General features: G+C 39.6%; 1 protein-coding gene across 1 annotated transcript in view; it reads right to left on the bottom strand.

The window, feature by feature from the left end:
• The window catches only part of zbtb16a (zinc finger and BTB domain containing 16a), a 131,447-nt gene that overhangs the window by 11,649 nt on the left and 97,765 nt on the right, over window positions 1–22,033 (bottom strand). The window contains exon 5 of the mRNA XM_051093507.1: window positions 1,895–2,065. Coding sequence (XP_050949464.1) covers window positions 1,895–2,065 — 171 coding nt within the window. The remainder of the gene's footprint in view (window positions 1–1,894; window positions 2,066–22,033) is intronic.

Genomic DNA, 22,033 nt, shown 5'->3' with positions numbered 1-22,033 from the left:
TTTTTTGTATTTGAACCCTTTCCAACAATGACTGTATGATTTTGAGATCTATCTTTTCACACTGAGGACAACTGAGGGACTCATATGCAACTATTACAAAAGGTTTAAACGCTCACTAATGCTTCAGAAGGAAAAACCATGCATTAAGAGCCAGGGGGTGAAAACTTTTGAACAAAATGGAGGTGTGTCATTTTTTTTTTTTATTTTGCCTAAATATCATATATCATAGCCCTTCAGAGTCTACAGAAGATGGTTACATGTTTCTCAGAAGACAATAAATAGTTAAATTTACCCTGATCTTCAAATTCAAAAAGTGTGCTAAATCTGCCACTGGCCAGCACAAAAAAGTCCTGGTGGATTTGTGAATGTATGTTTTGTTCATGGTTAATTATTTATAACCATTATACGTTCAGTGATACTTAAATTTCACTAACTGCATATAAATGTACGTTAAACGTCAATGACAAAGCGTATGCTAAATTTAAATGACAAAAATGTTAAACGTCAATCTGGATTAGATCAACAAATAAATTAGCTGACAAGTCTTTGAGAAAATCCATTATTGAAAGGCAAACAAGTTTTTTTTTTATAAACCACCTTGTGAGTCAACCACAGTAGTGATTGTTCTAAAGTAAATCAATGTTATAATGGTGACTTTAATTATATTAACGTACACAATATGTTCAAAGAAGATATTTCTGGAGTGTTGATAAAAGGGTACTTGAGCGCTATTGACAGGGTTGTGGGAGTACATAAGATAAAAAAAGGTTGGGAAACATGACTGTGGAGGAACATCCGAGTGCTTATCACATCAGCGACTCAGTTTCCAGCATTAAAAAAAATACACTGTGAATGAGATTAAGAAGATCAAAGGAGAATTAAACGCAAGCAGTGAGTCTTCTTTTTTTGTCCTTTTAAAAAAAAAATTAGAGACTTATTTTCGGTGGTTTTTGCAAGTGCCAATAGCAGTTTTTCCCTTTCAGCTCCTTGACAAAAGCCCCCACATCACATTAAACGGGTGCTTGCTAGCGCTCATTGTAATTTAATACACGCCTACAGAGAATTGGGTTCAAACTAGCGCGACGCTGCGTCACAGCCTCTCTCTCTCCCTTCGCCGTGTCTGCGCCGGAGCAGACCGTTGACATTTATGCGTGCAGGCGGGAGCGTCGGCTCCGATGTACGGTCCGGTGAGGACAAGCGAGTACAGTAACCGCTCGGTCGCCTTGTACCGTCAGCCGCCCAATAAAGGCCAGGCGGCCTATAAACAGGCAGGCTTTGCTCATCTCCCGCTTTCGCTTCAAATATTCATCCCTGCCGCCGCAAAGTAAAGCAACTCTGACACGTCAGGCTGTTATTTAAGGTCAGAGACGATGGGGGGAATGGCTTTCTGGAGAAAATGGGATTCATTTCCAGCGTCTCATATTCGGAGACAGTAATGGAGACTGTTCCCCGAGTCGCCGCATCTGCTCAGCCACGCGTCTGGCCACATGGGGATGGAACCGCCGTATAGCAGGACTAGCCCGACTGGGGAGGGCGATATCTGGGCTGTCACAAGCCATCACAGCGCTTTGGCCTTTCGCTAAATGACATGTCACTTCAGCCTGCTATCTTCATTCCATCCACCTCCATCCAGAAGGTGATGGGATGACGGGTGGGAAAAAAAAATAAAGCCAACACAATGACTGTACCAGGATCCTGATATAAACACTCTACAGGGTGAATCACATCTCAGCGTGTTTAAAATAACCATTCGGCTTGACGGATGTGCATAAAACATCAAAGCATCAAATTAGTACGTATTACTGATTCATTCCAAAAATGTGGCTCCTGAGGCCGTCGCTTATGCACAAACACGCAACGTTAAGACACATAAACTGAAGAGCTGATGTGAGACCTGTATGCGAACGGAGATGGCGCTTGAGTGCGGTGTGGCTGGGAAATGTGCGGTTGCACTCGCTGCAGATGTAGCTGCGCACGCCTGCGTGGACCTCCATGTGCTGCTGCAGAGCCGTCTGCGTTTGGAAGCGCTTCCCGCACAGCAAACAGAAGATAGCCATATCTGATCCTGAGAACAGAGAAAGAGACATGTTAGCATGCATGAACGATTTCATTTACAGTATGTACAGTATGTTGCGAAAGTATTAATACCCCTGCATTTTTTTTTCACATTTTGATATGTTGCTGCCTTTTGTTAAACTGCTTTACACCACATCACGAAACCACATCAGTCTACACTCCATACACCATAATTGCAAAGCATAACAGGTTTTTAACATCTTTGCAAATTGATTAAAAATAAAAAAGCAGCCTCATGCTTTGAGGCTGTTTTTCAGTGGCAGGAACTGAGGGACTTGTCAGAGTAATAGGAAAGCTCAACACCTCAAAATATAAAGATAGCCTTAATGAATACCCAGTTCAGAGCATTCAGAACCTTAAACTGCACTGAAGGTGCACCTTCCAAAAGAACAATGACCCTAAGAACAACTCTGTGAATGTCCTTGATTTGTCCAGCCAGAAGTCTGGGCTTGAACCCAATAAAAAAAATTCCTGGAGAAACCTGAAAATGTGCTTCTGTCCCCATCCAAGCTGACAGAGCCTGAGAGGTGAATAGGTGAGGAGAAGAATTGCAGATAATTGCCAAATGCTGATGTAGAGAGCCTGTCGCATCATACCCAAAAAGACTTGAGGCTGTAAAGGAGCTTCAGCAAAGTACTGAGTTAAGGGTATGAATACTTATGCAATGTACTTCAGTTTTTTATTTTTAATAAATTTACAAAGTTGTGACAATTCTGTTCTTGCTTTGTCATAATGGTATATGGAGTGTAGATTGATGTGGGGAAAAAGTTATTTAAAGCAGTTTGACGAGGCAGGATATTAAAACGTAAAAAAATTATGGGGTGTGAATACTTTTGCAAGGCATTATATCTTAATGTGTTCTGACTAACTAAACTGACTTCTTATTGAAAAAAAATCAATTTACAGGCAGTTTGGCAATTACAGATGTGAATCACATGATCATTACAAAAACTGGACAATCAAGCTGAAAAAGACAATGATTCATTTAGAAAATACACTCAGTCTCGGTGGATCAATAGGGAATCTAATTCAGTACTACAGGGCAAGATGCACATATAATACGGTGCCACAAGAGGTCAGCGGACAGATAAAGGAAATGACAAAACAACTAGAATGGTTAGATGGCTGGAATTAATATTAGCAAATCATTGAAATCTCCAGTTAAAAAAAAAAAAAACTACAGACTCACACCTGGGTGTTTAAATAGATAAAGGCGCAAAGTGAGCAATTTTTGCTTCTTTTTTGCTTTGCTCTCATACACAGAGTCACACTTCACACTTTTTTCAATTATCAGGCTCTAGAAAACTCTGGGGAAAGTGGGAGTGTTTTAAGCTCCGCTTCTATTTCATGAGTCGATAACACATCTTTGGGGCAAAGCTGCCACTAATTTAAAAATCTATGAGGAGCCCCAGTCTCATGTTCATAAAGCTCGATCAATCAGCATTTGCTGGGGAAAAAAACGGGAGCGATTGAGAGGATGAGAGGAGGAGTTCGAGGTGAGCGAGAGAAACGACTATTCCTGTTCTTAAATCTCAGACAGTGGAGCTGAATTGCTGCCTCTCTGCAAATAAATACTGACAGGCCTTCCTTCTGGCTTTCTCCGGGCCCAGCCATTTCCCTCCCCCTCTCGCCAGCTCCATCTTTAATGACTCCTTGCATCTCTGGGTTTATCGATAAAAAGGAAGGGGGGGCATTGATTATGGAAGGAAACCCCAAAGAAGTTTAGGGGATGTGAAATGTAAGTTTGCTTCAGGAAGGTTCATGGCAAAAACTGAAGGCTGTAATGAAACTTAAAAAGCTAAATTTAAGGGGGCGGGTGGAGGGAGATGAAAGACAGGGAGATAGGGGGTAGGGAGGAAAGGCTCTGAGGAATGCGAGAGGTTAGGTGGACTCTGACCCAGGGAGCTCAAGGGTCTGGATTGGGCGGAGGGAAAGACTAAGCCACATCACCAGTGATTGCTCTTAAAATCCCACATTATTGGTGACTGAAAGATTTAATGACGATAATTCACCCTCTTTTCATTTCAAGTATTCCCCTCACAGAAAAGCCCAATCAGTGAGCATGTACATGTACTGATAGCTTAACATTTGGAGATTTGGGAACATTTTAAATCAATAAATTACATTACACGGTTAACACTACAAAGAGAATATTTTGAGCTTTGTTTTAAGGATTTTTTATTGTACAATAACACATCTTGCTTTCCACTCCTGAAGCAGCAGATTTCTCAGGTGGTAAGAACACTTCCATTGAAGAAAGAACACTATTTTGGGAATGGGAGAAGGGCAGGGGGGACAGTTGATAAAGCGGCAGCCATGAAGGGAAGTGCAGTGTCCATGTGATTGGTGTTAGCTGGAATTAAGTGTTCCTCGGTGTGAAGTAAAGAGCGTCACAAGTAAATGGCCTAGCAGGGAGAAACTCTTCTGTGAGGTACTGAAGGGTAAGGCAGAGAAAAAGAACTAGAGAGAGAGAGAGAGAAGTGGCTGACCCACTCGCCTCTATTACAGTGCAAAATTGAGTTGGACAAAGTGACACCTGGATAGAGGACTGGCTTTGGCTGCTGCTGCCTGCTGCCTGAGTTTTGGCATAATTTACCTCCACTCCTGTGTCTATTTATAAGGGCCTCTTGGCTCCATCGCAGTGTTAAGTTAATGGCCCTGAAGAAGCATTGGCCGTTACTTAACAGCGGGTGCGCCACACCGTTTAGGTATTGAGGGTGTTCCGCTTGTGCTCACCACTGCAAACACTTTTAAACTCCAGGATGGTTGTGCCCACACCATTCCTGGCTCAGAACACAACTTCTGGGAATACCAGAAAACCTTGTCTAGCATAATATGCCACATAACACCTAGACATAATGTAGGACATAATCTAAGTCTTCGTCATGTGTTCACAAGGTACTCTGGAGAATGCACGTAGAAGACTGACATGAGAGAAGAAATGGTTGAATAAAATCTTTCTCTTTGTGCACAAAAAACACTCTCGTAGCTTCATAACATTACAGTTGAACCACTGATGTCACATGGGCTATTTTAACAATGTCCTTACCTTTCTGGGCCTGAATATGTCTGTTATGTTGCTGTCGGATTTCATCAAAAATATCTTAATTTGTGTGCCTAAGATGAACAGAGGTCTTGTGGGTTTGGAATGACATTAGGGTGAGTAATTAATGACAGAATCTTTATTTTTGGCTGAACTATCCCTTTAACAATTGGTTGCAGAATAATTTTCCAAATATACATTTTAAATGCATAAATGTACTGGAAGTTAATTTTGTCAACGTTTAGGAGCCTAACAGATGATTTCCAAGTTCACACACATGCTCTCAATCCACAAACCCCCATTTTTATTTTAAGAATGCAGTACAGTATGAATGCAATACTGTTTTTTTGCGTGAACTGAACAGGGCTGTGATTAAAACTTAATGTGAGAGTTAGACGAGGAAACTGCGTTTCCCACAGGGCCGATGCTTGAGCTGAGAAACCCCACATGGAGAGCGTGTGTTGTTCTAAGCTGGTGAGACCAAAGTCAATTAGCCTGAGTTTCAATTCGCCAGTGCTGATGGAATACAAACTCCTGCTGCTCTGTCTCTCGCCAATGCCGTTAGGTGTGATGTCACCTGTTGCTCAGTGAAGAGCTCGGAAATATGACACACCTGTCCTGAAGCTCCACTTGGAATGTGTTACCTAGATGAGCATGCAGTATGCAGCATGTTGCTGTTTGAGCTGATGTGATGTGTCGTTAAAATTGTAATAACAGTTACTGTGTTTTTGTTCTGGCAAATAAAATGGCACCAAATTAAAACCAGAGGCGTTTTCTCCGAGGTCGCAAGGGAGGCAGTGTCCCTTCTGCAACCCGGGGTCAACACCACCTGTGGGCTTAAAACGGCAAACTGTGGGCAATATGCATTTGAAGTGGTAAACACAGAAGGAATATGTCATTTACATGTGCTAAACTTCAAGCTGACACCTGGTGGTGCTATGTCTATAACTAAATATTGGCCTTTAGATGTCTTCAGGTCAGAACTCTTACCAAACATGTTAAGTTTGGTCCAGATTGAACACTGCATATCTAAGTTAGTATAAAACAAGTCATTTCCTCTTGCCAGCAGGTGGCGTTGTGATTATAACTAAATACTGGCCTTTACATGTGTTCGGGCCAAACCTCTATCGAATATGTGAAGTTTGGGGCAGATCGGACATTGTATGACTGAATTACAACAACTTCCATTTCCATGGCAAAACATCGAAGTTTCAACATTCAAACGCCTTTCAACGAAAACTCAACATCTTCGCAATTTAACGTCACAAAGGGCTTTAGATTACACTGACCAAATTTGTTGTTGATCCGTTTAAATCTCTAGGAGGAGTTTGTTTAAATACAACGCCAGAAAATGGCAAAACAACATTCCTGTTGGGTTTCGGACTTCATACCGGGGGACTTTTTTGTAGGTATTGGTGTGTAAAATATATCTACCGAATTTAATTGAGAATGAATGCCTCTATCACGATATGATTGGATATGACTTGTTATGATTGGCTATGATTGGTTCATAGATAAATCCCGCCTTTTGTGTTTGGGTGCGTTCCACATTCGCGAATCAGTCTGAATGAACAATATAATGGCGTTAATCAGGTCAAAATCAAACTTCAGATGGCCTCAAAACAAGATCTGTGTTTTTTTTTAGTTATCGATCAATTATTGCATCTTAAATGAATCTGTTTGTTTGAACAAATCAGTTAAGGGAACAATTTAATGACTTTTGAAAATATGTTTAGTAAATGATTCAGTTACTTACTCACTTGTTGCCACCTACTGGTGTAACGATGTAGCCTGCAGAATAAGTCATCGAAAAATCCCTAATATACAGTAATGTTTTAAATAATATCAATAATTGAAGTCATTTTTGCGACAAATCAATCAGAATTAAGTAATAATACATAATTCCAGAGTCACTGTGTGGTAAATATAGGCCTATACGTTTAACCACACACACACACACACACACACAATTACAATAAGGTCCTCAGGTCAAAATGTTTTAAATAACTCATCCAGGCAGAAAGGCAGACAGACAGATTAGATGTCTGCAAAGCACATAGGCTTACGTGTCATACGCGAGTACCAGGAAAGCCAGTGCCACAGAGTATATATACACTAAGACTGTATGGTATGCGTGAAGCTTGTGAGAGAAGTTCAGGTCTGACAGCGGGAGGGGAGTGAGGGGTCATGGGGGCAGCTGTTTGGGCCAGGTGGGGGGTAGGGCTGCCCGGGCGCTCTGGGGCAGAGGGGGCCTTGGCAGCCCCGCTGAGCCTGGGGACAATGGGTGCTAGCAGGGGCTCAGGAGGGCGAGACAATATGGTCAAACTGGTGCCAAAACCATACAACCCTTCTAACGTACACGGGGGGTGTGCGTAGCCTCAAAAGAAAGCCCAAATATTTAGTCCCACAATTAGTATAATGTGCAAAACACAGAACTTTGGCTCAGTGTGAAACTGGGCCATCAAGAGAAATTTACCATTTCCTACTGCGCTCGCAAGCGAGCATATCTGCGTATAGCACGGCGTACTGAGAACATTAGTCACGAGAACCCCTTCGAGCAGTGTAATGATTTTCATGGGGACTGCATCTTAATTATAATTGGGATGTATAAATGTGCGCATTACCAAAGGGCTCTAGGTCTAAAGGGTAAAGCCACGTCTAAAGGCTTTCTGACCCATTCATTTCCACGGTAACGTGATGCTGAATGAAATCCGAACAACAAGGGGTCTCGGGCTCAGAGCGACTGGGGAGAAATGGTGCTCCCTTGTCTGGCTTCATCTCTATTTTTTTCACCACGAATCAGATTTTTAGTCCGGAAAAGAGCGAGACAGATAGATAAAGAGATGTTACATGAGTGTTTTTATGACAGAGTGCTACAGGCTGCTGGGAAGTCAACAGGTACAAGCTGTTCCAGCGGCAGTGTGTGCGTGTGATGCGATATGTCTGCAGCATCTCTCCGGCCAGGGTATTCACTCACTCGCTCGCTCTCTCCGGCTGACACCTAATGAGCCCAGACTACAGGAGGACTGCACATCCATGTAATCCGGGAGAGTGGCTGGGCATAATGTGGCATTAGAGGAGCCCAAGGCTTTCGGAGGGGGTTGTTGAGGGAAGGGAGGGCAGCGACTGACAGCTTTGGTCTGGAATACAGAGCGTGTGACAGCACAGAGCGCTGCCTTAATGCATTCAAAACGCCTCTGTGCCTCTGACAAGAAAAGCAAAGAAAAGAGCTTCAATGAATTGTTTATTGATCTAACAGGAGGAGAGATGGTGAGACGGGAGACAGCGAGAGAGGGAGAGAGAGAGAGGGAGAAACAAAATAACATTTTGTGTGTTACTATCAAAGTGTCATTGGTCTCCGAAGGTCTGCCTTACAAATACATGACACCCGACAGGGGGACGTGTAAAATACGCTATTTGATTTAACAGGTTTTCATCTCAAGTGGTGGCTTTTTAAAACGAGAATTACAATGGCAGACTGCATTTAAAAGCCTTAAACTGACGCGTCGTCAGGAAAGAATGAGGACGGCGCAACCTGTGTTAAACCGCAGAAAAGATTGCTTCTCATTCTGGGCCTGGTACCTTTCCAGACTTTGCACCAATAATAGTTACAGATAATTCACTTTCGTGTCGGGCGGCTGCGGTGAGATGCCGCGTTCTCGGATAGATTAATGCCACCAGATGTCATTGTAGAAGCCATATTAATTACCTCAAGATAATGTCATGGAACCATATGGTTTCTCCAGTGTCCATTTAGACAGAGAAAATGTCTTCATCACTCACAAACCCACATGGAAGAAATTGGCCCTATTGACTTTGACAGGTGTTGGAGGCAGATTCTTCATAATTAAGTAAGCTTTCAACACTAGCTCGACGTGACTGCAAAGAGGACTCCGTAAAACCGAGCGTGGTTCTGCGGCACCGATTCACTCTTGATGATTACTGGAATGTTTCAAATTCGAGTTAGTAATCCTCGATTATTCTGAGTCATCCTTAAATGAATTTAAGATAAAACGGACGTTAGGGCTGTCACAATAACACGTTTTCATTACACTGTTATTATAACAGAAAAAACTCCCACATTGACAAGCAAACCTTTTTCGATATCTCACTTTTGTCTGTCATCTACTCCAGCTTATCTAGCGAAATGATTGGTCATTTTGTAAAAAAAAAAATATATATATTTATATACTCTTTAACCACAAATGCTCATCTTGCACTAGCTCTCTGATGCGCCTCTACAACTTAACATGATGCAATCATATTGGAAAGGTCACATGTACTTCGGTGCAAAAAGGTAGAGTAGGATAAAAAAAACTCCATGTCAGTTTCTCCTCCAACTTCAAAATCGTCCCACATTGTTGTTTTACCTGTTGTTGTAAAGGGTGTTTGACTTTCTTTGCATGTTAGCTTTGTATACACTGTGTCGGTACTTCCGCCTACGTCACGCGCAACCTTTCCAACATGATTACATAATGTGTGAAATCGAAATACTTCAAGACGAGCATCCTTTAAAGGTTTTAAGATAAAACAGATGTTATGGCTGTCATGATAACAGGTTTTCATTACACAATTATTGTAACGAAAACCAGGAAAACTCCCACATTTTCAGATATCTTTTGTCTGTCATCTACTCTAACTTAACTAGCGAAAGATTGGTCATTTTCTTAAAAAACTACATTTATACACTTTTTAACCCCATGCTTGTCTTGCACTAGCTCAGCGACGTCTACGTCTACAACTTCACACATTACGTAATCATGTTGGAAAGTTCACATGTGGTTAGTTCTTCGTCTGTGTACTTTGGTTCAAAAAGGTAGAGTAGGATGAAAAACACCATGTCATTTTGTCCTCCAACTTCAAAATCATCCAACATCATTGTTTTACCTTTTTTTGTAAAGGGCGTTATTATTCTTTGCACATTCACTTTGCAAACACCGGGTTTTGTTATTTCCACCTATGTCACGCGTGACCTTTCCAACGCGAGTACGTAATGTGTGAAGTTGAAATAGTGCAAGACGAGCATCCTTAAATGATTTTAAGATAAAACAGACGTTAGGGCTGTCACGATAACAGGTTTTCATTACACAATTATCGTAACAGAAACCAAAAAAACTCCCACATTGGTAAGCAATCATTTTCAGATATCTTTTGTCTGTCATCCACTCTAACTTAACTAGAGAAACGACTGGTCATTTTGTACAATTTTTTTATTTTTTATTTATGTACTTTTTAACCACAAATGCTCATCTTGCACTAAGCTCTGCAATGCGCATCTACAACTTGATGCATTACGTAATCATGTTGTGAAGGTCACACGTGGTTAGTTTTTCATCTGTGTACTTCGGCTCAAAAAAGGTAGAGTAGCAAAAACATGTCGTTTTGTCCTCCAACTTTAAAATCGTCCAGCATTGTTGTTTTACCGATGTTTTGTAAATGGCGTTTGACTTTCTTTGCACGTTCGCTTTGTAAACACGGGTCGGTACTTTCGCCTGCGTCACGCACAACCTTTCCAACGTGATTATGTAATGCGTGAAGTCGAAATAGTGCAAGACAATCATCCTTAAATGATTTTAAGATAAAACAGATGTTAGGGCTGTCAAAATTTTGGGTTTTCAAAAAAAAAAAAAAAAAAAGAAAATTCTATATACTCTTTAACCACAACTGCTCATCTTGCACTAGCTCTGCGATGCGCATCTACAACTTAATGCATTAAGTAATCACGTTGGAAAGGTCACACGTGGTTGATTCTTCTTCTGTGTACTTTTTGTGTACTTCAAAAAGGTAGAGTAGGATGGAAAAACTCCATGTAATTTTCTCCTCCAACTTCAAAATCGTCCAACATCGTTGTTTTACCTGTTTCTGTAATGGGCGTTTGACTTTCTTTGCACGTTCCCTTTGTAAACACTGTGTCGGTACTTTTGCGTACGTCACGCGCAACCTTTCCAATGTGATTACGTAATGTGTGAAGTCGAAATAGCACAAGATGAGCAATTGTGGTTAAAATGTACATACATTTTTACTATTTTTTTAATAAAATGACAGATGCTAAACTAAACTAGATAAACTAGTCCCATTGAAGTTCATCGGAACTGCAATTTGGACCTTCAACCCCTTGATCCCCAACGACGTCCACTATATGGAGAAAAATCCTGGAACCTTAATTTCTTTTCGACTAAAGAAAGAAAGACATGAACATCTTGGATGAAAGTCAGGACATTTTCAAAATAAAGTACAAGCAGCTGATCATATTAAAAGTGAGACTCGCAGCCTGCATAGCCTATACATCACGGGCCGTGTTTGGAGAGGCGCTGTTTGAATCTGATGGATGAAGTGATAAAAGATCATAAACACTGTAACGCCGGGGGGGTAAGTAGGGGGAGGAATTTACGAGTGGACCCACCCCTGCGTTAGGTCTACAAAAGACACGGTGTCCCTTTAAGAGAGCAGAATTTACAGTGCACGGCTGGCCCTCGCCTTGGATGAGGATCGTTTACAAAGCAGAGGACCGTGCTTGCTTTTCCCCCCTATCCCACAAATCCGATTTAATCAGACAACCCTTGCAGTGCGGCTCCCAGTAAGAAAAAGGATAATTAGTAAACAGGCAGCCTCTCCTCTGCTTCATTGGCATTCGCGCGGGGTGAGTGTCGCATTTAAAATGCAGTCTGATGAAGTCTACAAAATCAAACCATTTGTTACTCCTATTGAGGAGGCTTCAGGCCACTGGCAATTAAATTGGAATTAGTGCAGGGAATGAGATACGGACGATTCATACCAAGGAGGCGAGAGTGTCTGGAGGATGTCTGGAGCTCTCTCAAGTTTACAGTGCTGATGAGTCCCATAATAACTAAAGCTCAGCTGCTCTCCGAAGCCGACGACACGCATGCAGAAATCTGGATTTGTCTGACTCTGGCGTGCTCCCGTGCACATAAATCTCATTTGCTTTTCTTTAGTGTCCGTGCTGTCATAGTGCAAGTGATGAAATCAGAGGTGTTTGTTCAGACAGTGTAGTCAATATCTGCTATATCCACACGGGTTGCCATAGTAATGACTTAAGCGTCAGCAGGACGCCGACAGAAGAGAGTAGCTGTCAAACACGACTGAAAACTGGAAATCATGCCTCTGTTGATGTCCATCCTGACATCTCGCCGGGGTGCTCGACTCATCAAGGCATCTGACAGGATAAGCATTACTGTATTTACACATTCATGCATATGTCATGTCCCAAACAGCTCAATCATTCGGCCGTTTACCATTCAAAATAGATTGAGAAAACCACTAAGCTTTGTGTGCGATGTTACACGCACGACATATTGTGAATAACACTACTATATGACTGAAACATTTTGAATTTCAAAATACATACATTTGTAAACACTTGATTTATGTCTTTCCAGTTCAGACTACAAATATATTTCTCATAACCTTAAAAAAAGTCAAATGTAAATACTATTTAAAAAAATATTAAATGTAATAATATTATATATAATAATATAAGTATATATAAAAACAGTTATAATAAAAAAATAATAATACACAGAAATATAAATATATATATAAAAATTTACAGCTAAATTGCAGACAAATAAACTGTGTATATACACACATACATATATATATATATATATATATATATATATATATATATATATATATATATACACACACACACACACACACACACACACACACACCAACCTAAAAAATATATCTAATGTGTATTAAAAAATGTATATATATGTGTGTAAAAAATATATAAAAAATGTAATATTTAAAAAATATATATATGTACAAATATACACACACACATACATATATACATACATATCTATATATCTATATCTCTATATATCTATATATACACACACACACATACATATCTGTATATCTGTATATCTATATATATCTATATCTATATAAATATATATAAAATGTATAATATAATATATATTAATGTCTACAAAAATGTTAAAAATGATATGTAAAAATTATATATATAAAAAAATCTACAATATTATATATAATAATGTAAGATATATATATACACACACACCAACATAAAAAATAAATTTAATACATGTAAAAAAAAGTATATGTGTGTGTAAAAAATATAGTAAAGAATATAATATTTGTAAAAATATATATGTACAAATCTATACAAAGAACTAAAAATATTATATAATATACGTTATATAAAATTTTTTATATAATGTAAAAATTTACATTTCTGTGTATTATTTTGTATTACCTTTTATATACATTTTAAGTTTTAATAATGTGTTATATATATATATATATATATATATATATATATATATATATATAACACATTATTAAAAGTTAAAATGGTAGACAAATAAACTGTGTGTGTGTGTGTGTGTGTATGCATGTATTATCTATATCTATATCTATATCTAGACACACACACACACACACACACACACACACCAATCATTTTTATCATTTACTGCAACAAAAATTTAAGTGAGATGCATCAAAAAATAAAAACCGTTTGCTCTGAACAAAGATTTTGGCTTGGGGGCTCTTACATTTATTTCCTAAATGCTTCACCAAATGATTTTGCCTCTGACACACAAGTGTTTTCCCTTACATATGCGTTCATCAAACACAGCTGCTCATTTTAAATAACAATCGATACATAACAGTCACCACATCGACGTGTAAGCGAAGCGACTGTCGTTCACAGCTTTAGTAATGCATGTAATTTACTCATTGCAGGCTACATTTGACAATACTTTTTATTGACACGAGCTTCGGCGGCAATTTCTATTGTACGTGTGTATATGAGCTAGTGTCTCTACATCTGTGGTTTTGTACGAAGGACGGCCGCGGCTATGCCGTGTGCATGTGCGAGTTATTTTGAATGAATAAAAGGGGGGAGAGAGATGCCATTTACTTTCCACAGTTGATTGGGCACAATGGAGATGAGGTTACCAGTGGGAGCTTGTGTGTGTGTGTGTTGGCGAGGCTTGCGGAGATGGGAGATAAATGAACTGCAAATGAGAAGGAACAGCTCCTGCAGTACAGCTGGCTTCCGAATTGCTTGCTTGCTTGCTTGGCCGTGGCAACCGGGCGAACGGTTGCCAAGGGTGTCAGTTCAGTGTCCCTCATATGCTACACGTGAGCGCCGCGTTGGATTGCGCTGCTGCGCTACGGCCAGTAGGGGTTGCTCTGTGCTACAAACCCATCACCAAAATTCTCTATCTGAATAATCTTTACACATATATAACTTCATCTAATGCATAAGATGCAGGATAAATATATCTAGCACAAAACTATTGAATTTTAATGACACACTCGGTGCTCGGCAACTAATTTGTACTCTGGATATTAGATGCATGCAAATGATGAATGCACTGAATAAGGCTTGATGTTTACATGTTCCACATTTGAAAATCAGGCTGCTGCGAGTGGAGAGAGCGCAAGATTTTGTACGTGCATGCATGTGTGTGAGCTTTTCCCCTCTGGGCGTATGCAGAAATGGTCTCTATGCAAAGCCATTACTGGGAAACACATCAGGAGGATGAAAATAAATTATACTGTTCCACCAAATGACAAACTGCCACTATAAAGGAGATCTGCAGTGCGAAGGTAATTCGAGGGTCTTGTTTATTCCCCCCTTTCTCAAAATTTGTTTACTGTTGTCGATTCCCTTTGATGCCTATCTATTTTTGCTCATAATGGAACGCCTGCTAATCTTTTAAGACGGTTTAACGCGATTTATTTAATCAATGTCAATGCTAAGACGAATTACTAATCTGTTCAACATATCAGATACACGAGCTTATTTGAATCTGCATGCATGAATAGAATACATTGCTTAACGAGCTTTGGGTGATCGATAAAAGCGGGAAAATCTTTGCGATTTTTCATAACTGGTGTTTTTTGCTCAGTCAGAGACATGTTGACAGTGGTCCAGAGCTGTGGTTGCAGTTAGCCACAGGTGATGGATTTACAGCAAGTAGAGAGCAGCGGTCAGCTGCCGAGAGTCTGACCGCGAGCGTGACGATAAGCGGACTCCAACGCTATTTCGACCAGGGTGCCGTACTGTCCTGCGGCTCGGCAGTACCAGCCCCCCGTCATCCTGTCTGCAAATCTTCCTTCCTCCTGACATCTCACGCCCTTCGGTGATCAAAGAGATGACAACAATAAAGAGCGCTTCGACACTTTCTGCGCACCTTTCGGTGCTCACGTGTCAAGTTTATTGTACAAAAGTCAAAAGTCTGGACGCGCTTGACTGAACTTATGTCTCTCATGATGTTAAAAACCTTTCATCTTAAGCTTAAATGCTTGAAGTTAGTTTTGCAGATAAATATACATTGTACTGTTCAAAAAGGTTGGGGTTTGTAAAATTATTTTTTAGGAAATTAGTATTTATTATGCTTTATGGAAACCACGTCTGAAGTATGATTAAAAAAAAAAAAAAAAGTAACTAAGGACAATAATTTAGTTACAAAAGATGTCAATTTCAAATAAATTCTGTTTTTTTGAACTTTCTGTATCTGAGAATCCGAAAAATTGTTATGGATTCCACATAATTATTAAGCAGCACAATTGTTTTCAACATTAATTATAAGAAGAAATGTTTTTGAGCATTAAACCAGCATATCAGAGTGATTTCTGAAGGATCATGTGACTGGACTGGAGTAATGATGCTGAAAATTTAGCTTTGCCATCAGATAAATAAATTTAAGGCTGTGTTTATTTGATCAAAAACACAGAAAAAACAGTAATATTGTGAAATATTATTGCAATTTCTAATATTGGTTTCCCACTTGAATATACTTTAAAATAAAATGTATTTCTGTGACGCAGAACTGAATTTTCAGCATCATGACTCCAGTCTTCAATGTCACATGATCCTTCAGAAATCATTCTAACATGCTGATTTATAATCATTGTTGAAACTGTCATGCTGCTTAATATTTTTTTTGAAACTGTGATACTTTTTTCTGATTATTTGATGAATAAAAAGTTAAAAAGAAATGCATTTATTCAAAATAGAAATCTTTTCTAACAATATACATTTTTTATCCATTTAATACATCCTTGCTGAATAAAAGTATTAATTTCTTAAAAAAAGAAAGAATGTACTGACTCCAAACTTTTGAATAATAGTGTGTATTGTAACAAAATTTCTATGAATAACAGTAAGCAGCAACAACTGTTTTCAATATTGATAATAAATCAGCATTTTTGAATGACTTCTGAAGGATCTTGTGGCACTGAAGACTAAAGTAACGATGCTGAAAATTCAGCTTTGCATCACAGAAATAAATTATATTTTGAAGTATATTAAAATAGAAAACTGTTATTTTAAATTGCGATTATATTTCACAATATTACAGCTTTTTTTGTATTTTTGATCAAATAGATACAGCCTTGATGAGCATAAGAAACTTTTTTTAAAAAACAACAAAAAAAACATTACAAATCTTACCGATCCCAGACTTTGGTAGCATATGATAGTACATCAGCAGTGTACTGTAACAACTGCTTCAGTAGATGAGACAGAGGTGCTCAAAAAAAATCAGAAAGTGTAAAATAAAAGGCAAGTGACTTTCTTCACTACACGACAATCTGACAGGAAGTCAAGCCTAGCAATCCACCGAGCTCCCTCTCTCTCGCTGTGATTTATTCCCAGTGACCATCTGGACAGTGGACAAACAATGTGGCAAGAGCTGTGAATGACCAGCCACATTAGTCATAGGCTTTTACCTCGACCCCTTACGTCCCTAATCTTTACACTTTTGGTCTTTTACTGTGGCCAAATGACCGGAGCCCCTTTTCTCACTGGCTGCTGACACGGTCTTTCCCACTGGACAAAAGGCTTTGAGCTGCTGCACCCCCACCACCCTTCACTGTTACCACCACCCCACCCCAGCGCTGCCCCTATCTCCGACCCAACTGACAGGAACAGGAGTTTGTTTTGTTTTCTGAGACGACAGGAATGAGAATGGAACTCTAAAGCCGTGCGGCTACAAAAACATTACTGGCAGGGGGGGGTGGTGGGCCATGATCCGCTTGTGAATATAAAGAGGAGGGGAAAAAAAATAAAAATGAAGAAGCGCCGGTGTTAATCATATTTAAATGCTTCTGGAGAAGCATGGCCAAATAACATATATAGATAAAGGTATTAAGAATAATAGGACTGGCATGCCTCTTTCCAGCTTAATGTAGGCTTTTGTGTAGCTCTTAGAGGAAATGAGGGCCGACGAACAAGTCATCCCGATGGCGCGCACAAGTTGGGCTTCTTTAAATTCAGCATTAAGAATGAATGCTCAGCCGAACGACCGTGGAGGCTCTCTCTGTCATAGGGAGACTCAAATGAGAAAATGGAAAGCAATCAACATGCTCCATAAATTGGAGGCCAGTGGTGTTATAGCGCAACAGTGTCGTCTCCAACTCTCCGCACCGTAAACAACGCAATGAAATGTAAAACAATGTTGTGACTAAACATCTCAAGATCGCTGGGGAAAACAAGTGTATCAAGGTCACGCGGTGCTCGCTGAGAGCGCATTTCAGTTGTTGGAGGAACTTGACTACTGTAGCATTGTTTATGTAGCATATGTATTGACAGTTTATTACAAGCAGGTGATAACACCTTTATTCACAACGTAAAGTTGAAGTCAAAAGTTTACATACACCTTGCAGATTCTGCAAAATGTTAATTATTTTAACAAAATAAGAAGGATCACACAAAATGCATGTTATTTTTTAATACTGACCTGAATAAGATTTCACATAAAAAATGTTTACATGTAGCCCACAAGAAAAAAAATAGTTGAATTTATCAAAATAGTTGAATTTATCATTTATCAAAAGTTAACATATGCTTGATTCTTAATACTGTGTTACCTGTTACCTGATAGTTGTCCGCGAGTCCCTTGTTTGTCCTGAACAGTTAAACCTGCCTGCTGTTCTTCAGAAAAATCCTTCAGGTCCCACAAATTATTTGGTTTTTCAGCATTTTTGTGAGGGACAACTGAGGGACTCATATGCAACCATTACAGAAGGTTCAAATACTCAGTGATGCTTTAAATGAAAATACGATGCATTAAGAGCTGGGGGGTGAAAACTTTTGGAATCTGAAGGTCAGGGTAAATTGAACTTGTTTTGTCTTCTGGGAAACATGTAAGTATCTTTTATAGCTTCTAAAGGGCAGTACTAAATAAAAAAAAAAATATATATATATATTTAGGCAAAATAAGAAAAAAGTACACATCCTCATTCTGTTCTAAAGTTTTCACCCCCGGCTCTTAATGCATCGTTTTTCCTTCTGAGGCATCAGTGAGTGTTTGAGCCTTCTGTAATAGTTGCATATGAGTCCTTCAGTTGTCCTCAGTGTGAAAAGATAGATCTCAAAATCATACAGTCATTGTTGGAAAGGGTTCAAATGCTGAAAAACCAAAGAATTTGTGGGACAGTTTAACTGTTCAGGACAAACAATAGATTCATGAACAACTATCACTAAACAAAAAAAAAAAACAGCTGTGGATCATAACAACACGGTATTAAAAATCAAGTGTATGTAAACTTTTGAATGGGGTCAGCTATTATTTTAGCTGTGATTTATATGTTAAATATTTTATTCAAGTCAGTACTAAATAAAAAATAACCTGCATTTTGTATGATCCCTCTTATTTTGTTGAGGTATATGTAAACTTTTGTCTTCAACTGTAGATTTGTTGTTCTTTTAGCAAGCTGCTGACAGAAGCTGCCTGTCTCATTTAGGACTAGGTTATTTTCCTGCTGATCACTGGAACATGTCTTTTCAGAACAGCCTGACCCTGACCTTGACGACAAACAGTAAACCGCAAAGTCTTTGTGAAGAAAGAAAGACTTTATTTATAGATCAGCTGAGTGTCGATCAAGCAGCATCAGGAAAAAAAAAAAAAGGGGGCCTGAGGGAAACGCTTTTGAAGCAACTAATATAGAGGTCTGCCTCGATCACTTCAACCCCCTTTTTAATTCCATTAGAAAGCCAATTGATTTGGCTTTGCAGCCGCAGAGCATGGCAGGCATGCGCTATACACTCCCAGGTAAAAATCCTTGGTGAAAACGGAGGGTTTTAAAAAAACAGCAATAAACTAAAAGATGTTTTCATTGTGAGAGCGCATTAGAGGATGCATTAGACAACTGGAGATGCTTAAAGGGTCCATGGGAAAAGAATCAGGGACTTAGCGTGCTTCAAACAGAAAAAAAGGGAGCATTATCAGTTCGTAAAACTCAAGCCTACCAAATGTTCAAAAAGGCCCCGTCGCCCCGTGACGATTTCGTGGCGTGTTTAATTTAGATAGAATCTAATTAATTTACATTTGATACTGGAGGAGATGCTTTCATCAGCCTGTCATTTATCCTGTGTGTTAACACCTGTTAATTCACTATCTCCCCAGTAATGAGCTTTTAAAAAAGAAAAAGAGGCTCGGCGTGCCCAAACACATTCGCGAAACACACAAACAACATCTTGTGAGGAACTACTCTGACAGCTAGATTCACCAAGCACGGGTCACTCCCAATGAGATCCTGGCTGACCTCCAGTCCTGCCGCCTGATTATCATCAAAGCATTTGTCATGGGACGGAAGTGCAGAGAGCCGTCAAATAAGATCTTAAGGTGATATCTTATTATTCCAACCACATACGGGCAAACCAGCATCCCTCCGCTGCTGCAAGCTTTGCTTGCTTCTAAACAAAAAAACATATAGTTATATACAGTCTCTCCTTTTCAATCACGGAGAAATCTAGCTCTGTATTTTTCCTTACATTCGACTTCCTACATGTGAAGGATATGCTTTGGAATCATATTAACGGGCAGTCAGGCACTAGAACGGCGATATTTTCAAAGAGCCCCGTGGTCACAAATGTCATTCTGTGAATTCACAATGCGCTGCATCCATGTGCCGACCTGAGAATGAATCAGCGAGCGAGGAGGGAGAAAGAGAGATGAGAGATATAGAGAGAAACACAGCGAGAGTGACAAAATCAAATCAAATCGATGGCGCCGCACAACACATCTAGTGCGCACCTTTATCTGTCATATTTCAAGGTTGGCGACTTGGTTTCAATTATGTTTGCTTTGTTTGAAGCCATGTGGGGAAAATATCAATGTATGCATTTTATAACCAACAGACGGAATGCTGGACTGGCACAATGGCATTGTGATATAAAGTATCTGAACGACTTTTACATGCAGTCAAAGTGCATTTATACTGACATTGAAATAAAGTTGGTGGTGAGCGAATGATGAACAAGATAATCAGAACAGGGGCTTTAGTATGCTGTCAAGTGCATTAGCTGTGAGACGTCCAGCAGGGGGAGCTCTACCTGCCCTCATAGGCAGCGGCCACACAAGCTTCGAGCTGAAATGTAGACAGACCTCAAATGACCCCTGAGCGTATGGATAACATAGGAGCGTGTGTTATTCTACACATGAAACGGCTAGTTTCTCACATTAATTGATCGACATTCATTTAGATGCTGGAACAGCTTCTTTACATTTCTTAATATTAAAGGAGAAGTTCACTTCCAAAACAAAAATTGACAGATAATTTACTCACCCCCTTGTCATTCAAGATGTTCATGTCTTTCTTTCTTCAGTCGATAAGAAATCATATTTTTTAAAGAAAACATTTCAGGAATGTACATATAGTGGACTTCAATGGTGCCCCCAAGTTTAATCTCTAAATGATCCCAGCCAAAGGATAAGGGTCTTATATAGCAAAACTGACAATTTATATACTTTTTAACCTCAAAATCTTGTCTTGTCTCTGCGATGCACGTGTGTCTGTGTAATCTGGGTCAATACAGTTAGGGTATGTTGAAAAAACTTCCATCTCGTTTTCTTCTTCAACGTCAAAATCGTCCTACATCGCTGTTTTACCTTTTTTTTCTAAAGGCGTTTGATCTTCTCTGTATGTTCATTTTGTAAACACTGGGTCGGTACTTGTGCAGCGATGCTGATTTTGAAGTTGGGGAGGAAAACGAGATGGAAGTTTTTCGACATACCGTAACTTTATTGACCGCATTGAACCGAATAAAAAAAACAGTTCACACAGACTTAGACAAGACGAGGGTTTGAGGTTAAAAGTATATAAACTTGTCAGTTTGTTTAAAAAAATGACAGATTGTTTTGCTAGATAAGACCCTTCTTCCTCGGCAGGGAGACATTTGAATCTGTATTGAAACTGCATTTTGGAAGTTCAAACTTGGGGGCACCATTTGAGTCTATTATATAGAGATAATTCCTGATTTTTTTTTTCCCCTGAAGAAAGAAAAACACAAACATCTTGGATGACAAGGGGGTGAGTGAATCATCTGTAAATTTTTGTTCTGCAAGTGAACTTCTCCTTTAAGCCAATTTAGTTTCAATAAGAACATGACATCCTTTATATAAACCAAAACCACCGAGTAGATTAAATAAATACACATCAGCCAGACCATGTTTGCACCCTAGTGCCTTTCCTCCGCCTGCCACAAATCAGACGCGCGCTTTGGGAGTCTCTGGCCTCTCTCAGGGCCGTATATCTCATAGACCTTGAGCCCTGCAAATTATAGCAAACACAGGATAAGACTCTTGTTTCTAAAACCAGACCGGCCTGTACGCCACACATTCTTCAGAAGGGTTAGTCTGAGTCCCTAGTGCTCCCGCAGAGACATAATGGCACATACACATCGCACACACACACCTAAGGAGCACCAGTATGAGGAATGCACGCCACAATCTGTTTGTTACGACAGAGAGACATCGCAAACAAGACCTTGCGCCCAGGGTGCGACTCTTAAGGGTCTCAGGTGAATGTTTATCAGCCTAACCGAGCTTATTGGGTGAGAAGATACTGCATTCCTAAGGAGAGAGAGCGAGAGGACTTTCTTTTTTTTTTTCTTCGAACAAG

The sequence above is a fragment of the Labeo rohita genome, chromosome 21, assembly GCF_022985175.1.
Source record: "Labeo rohita strain BAU-BD-2019 chromosome 21, IGBB_LRoh.1.0, whole genome shotgun sequence".
Classification (NCBI taxonomy): domain Eukaryota; kingdom Metazoa; phylum Chordata; class Actinopteri; order Cypriniformes; family Cyprinidae; genus Labeo; species Labeo rohita.
This window is presented reverse-complemented; position numbering and strand designations above follow the sequence as displayed.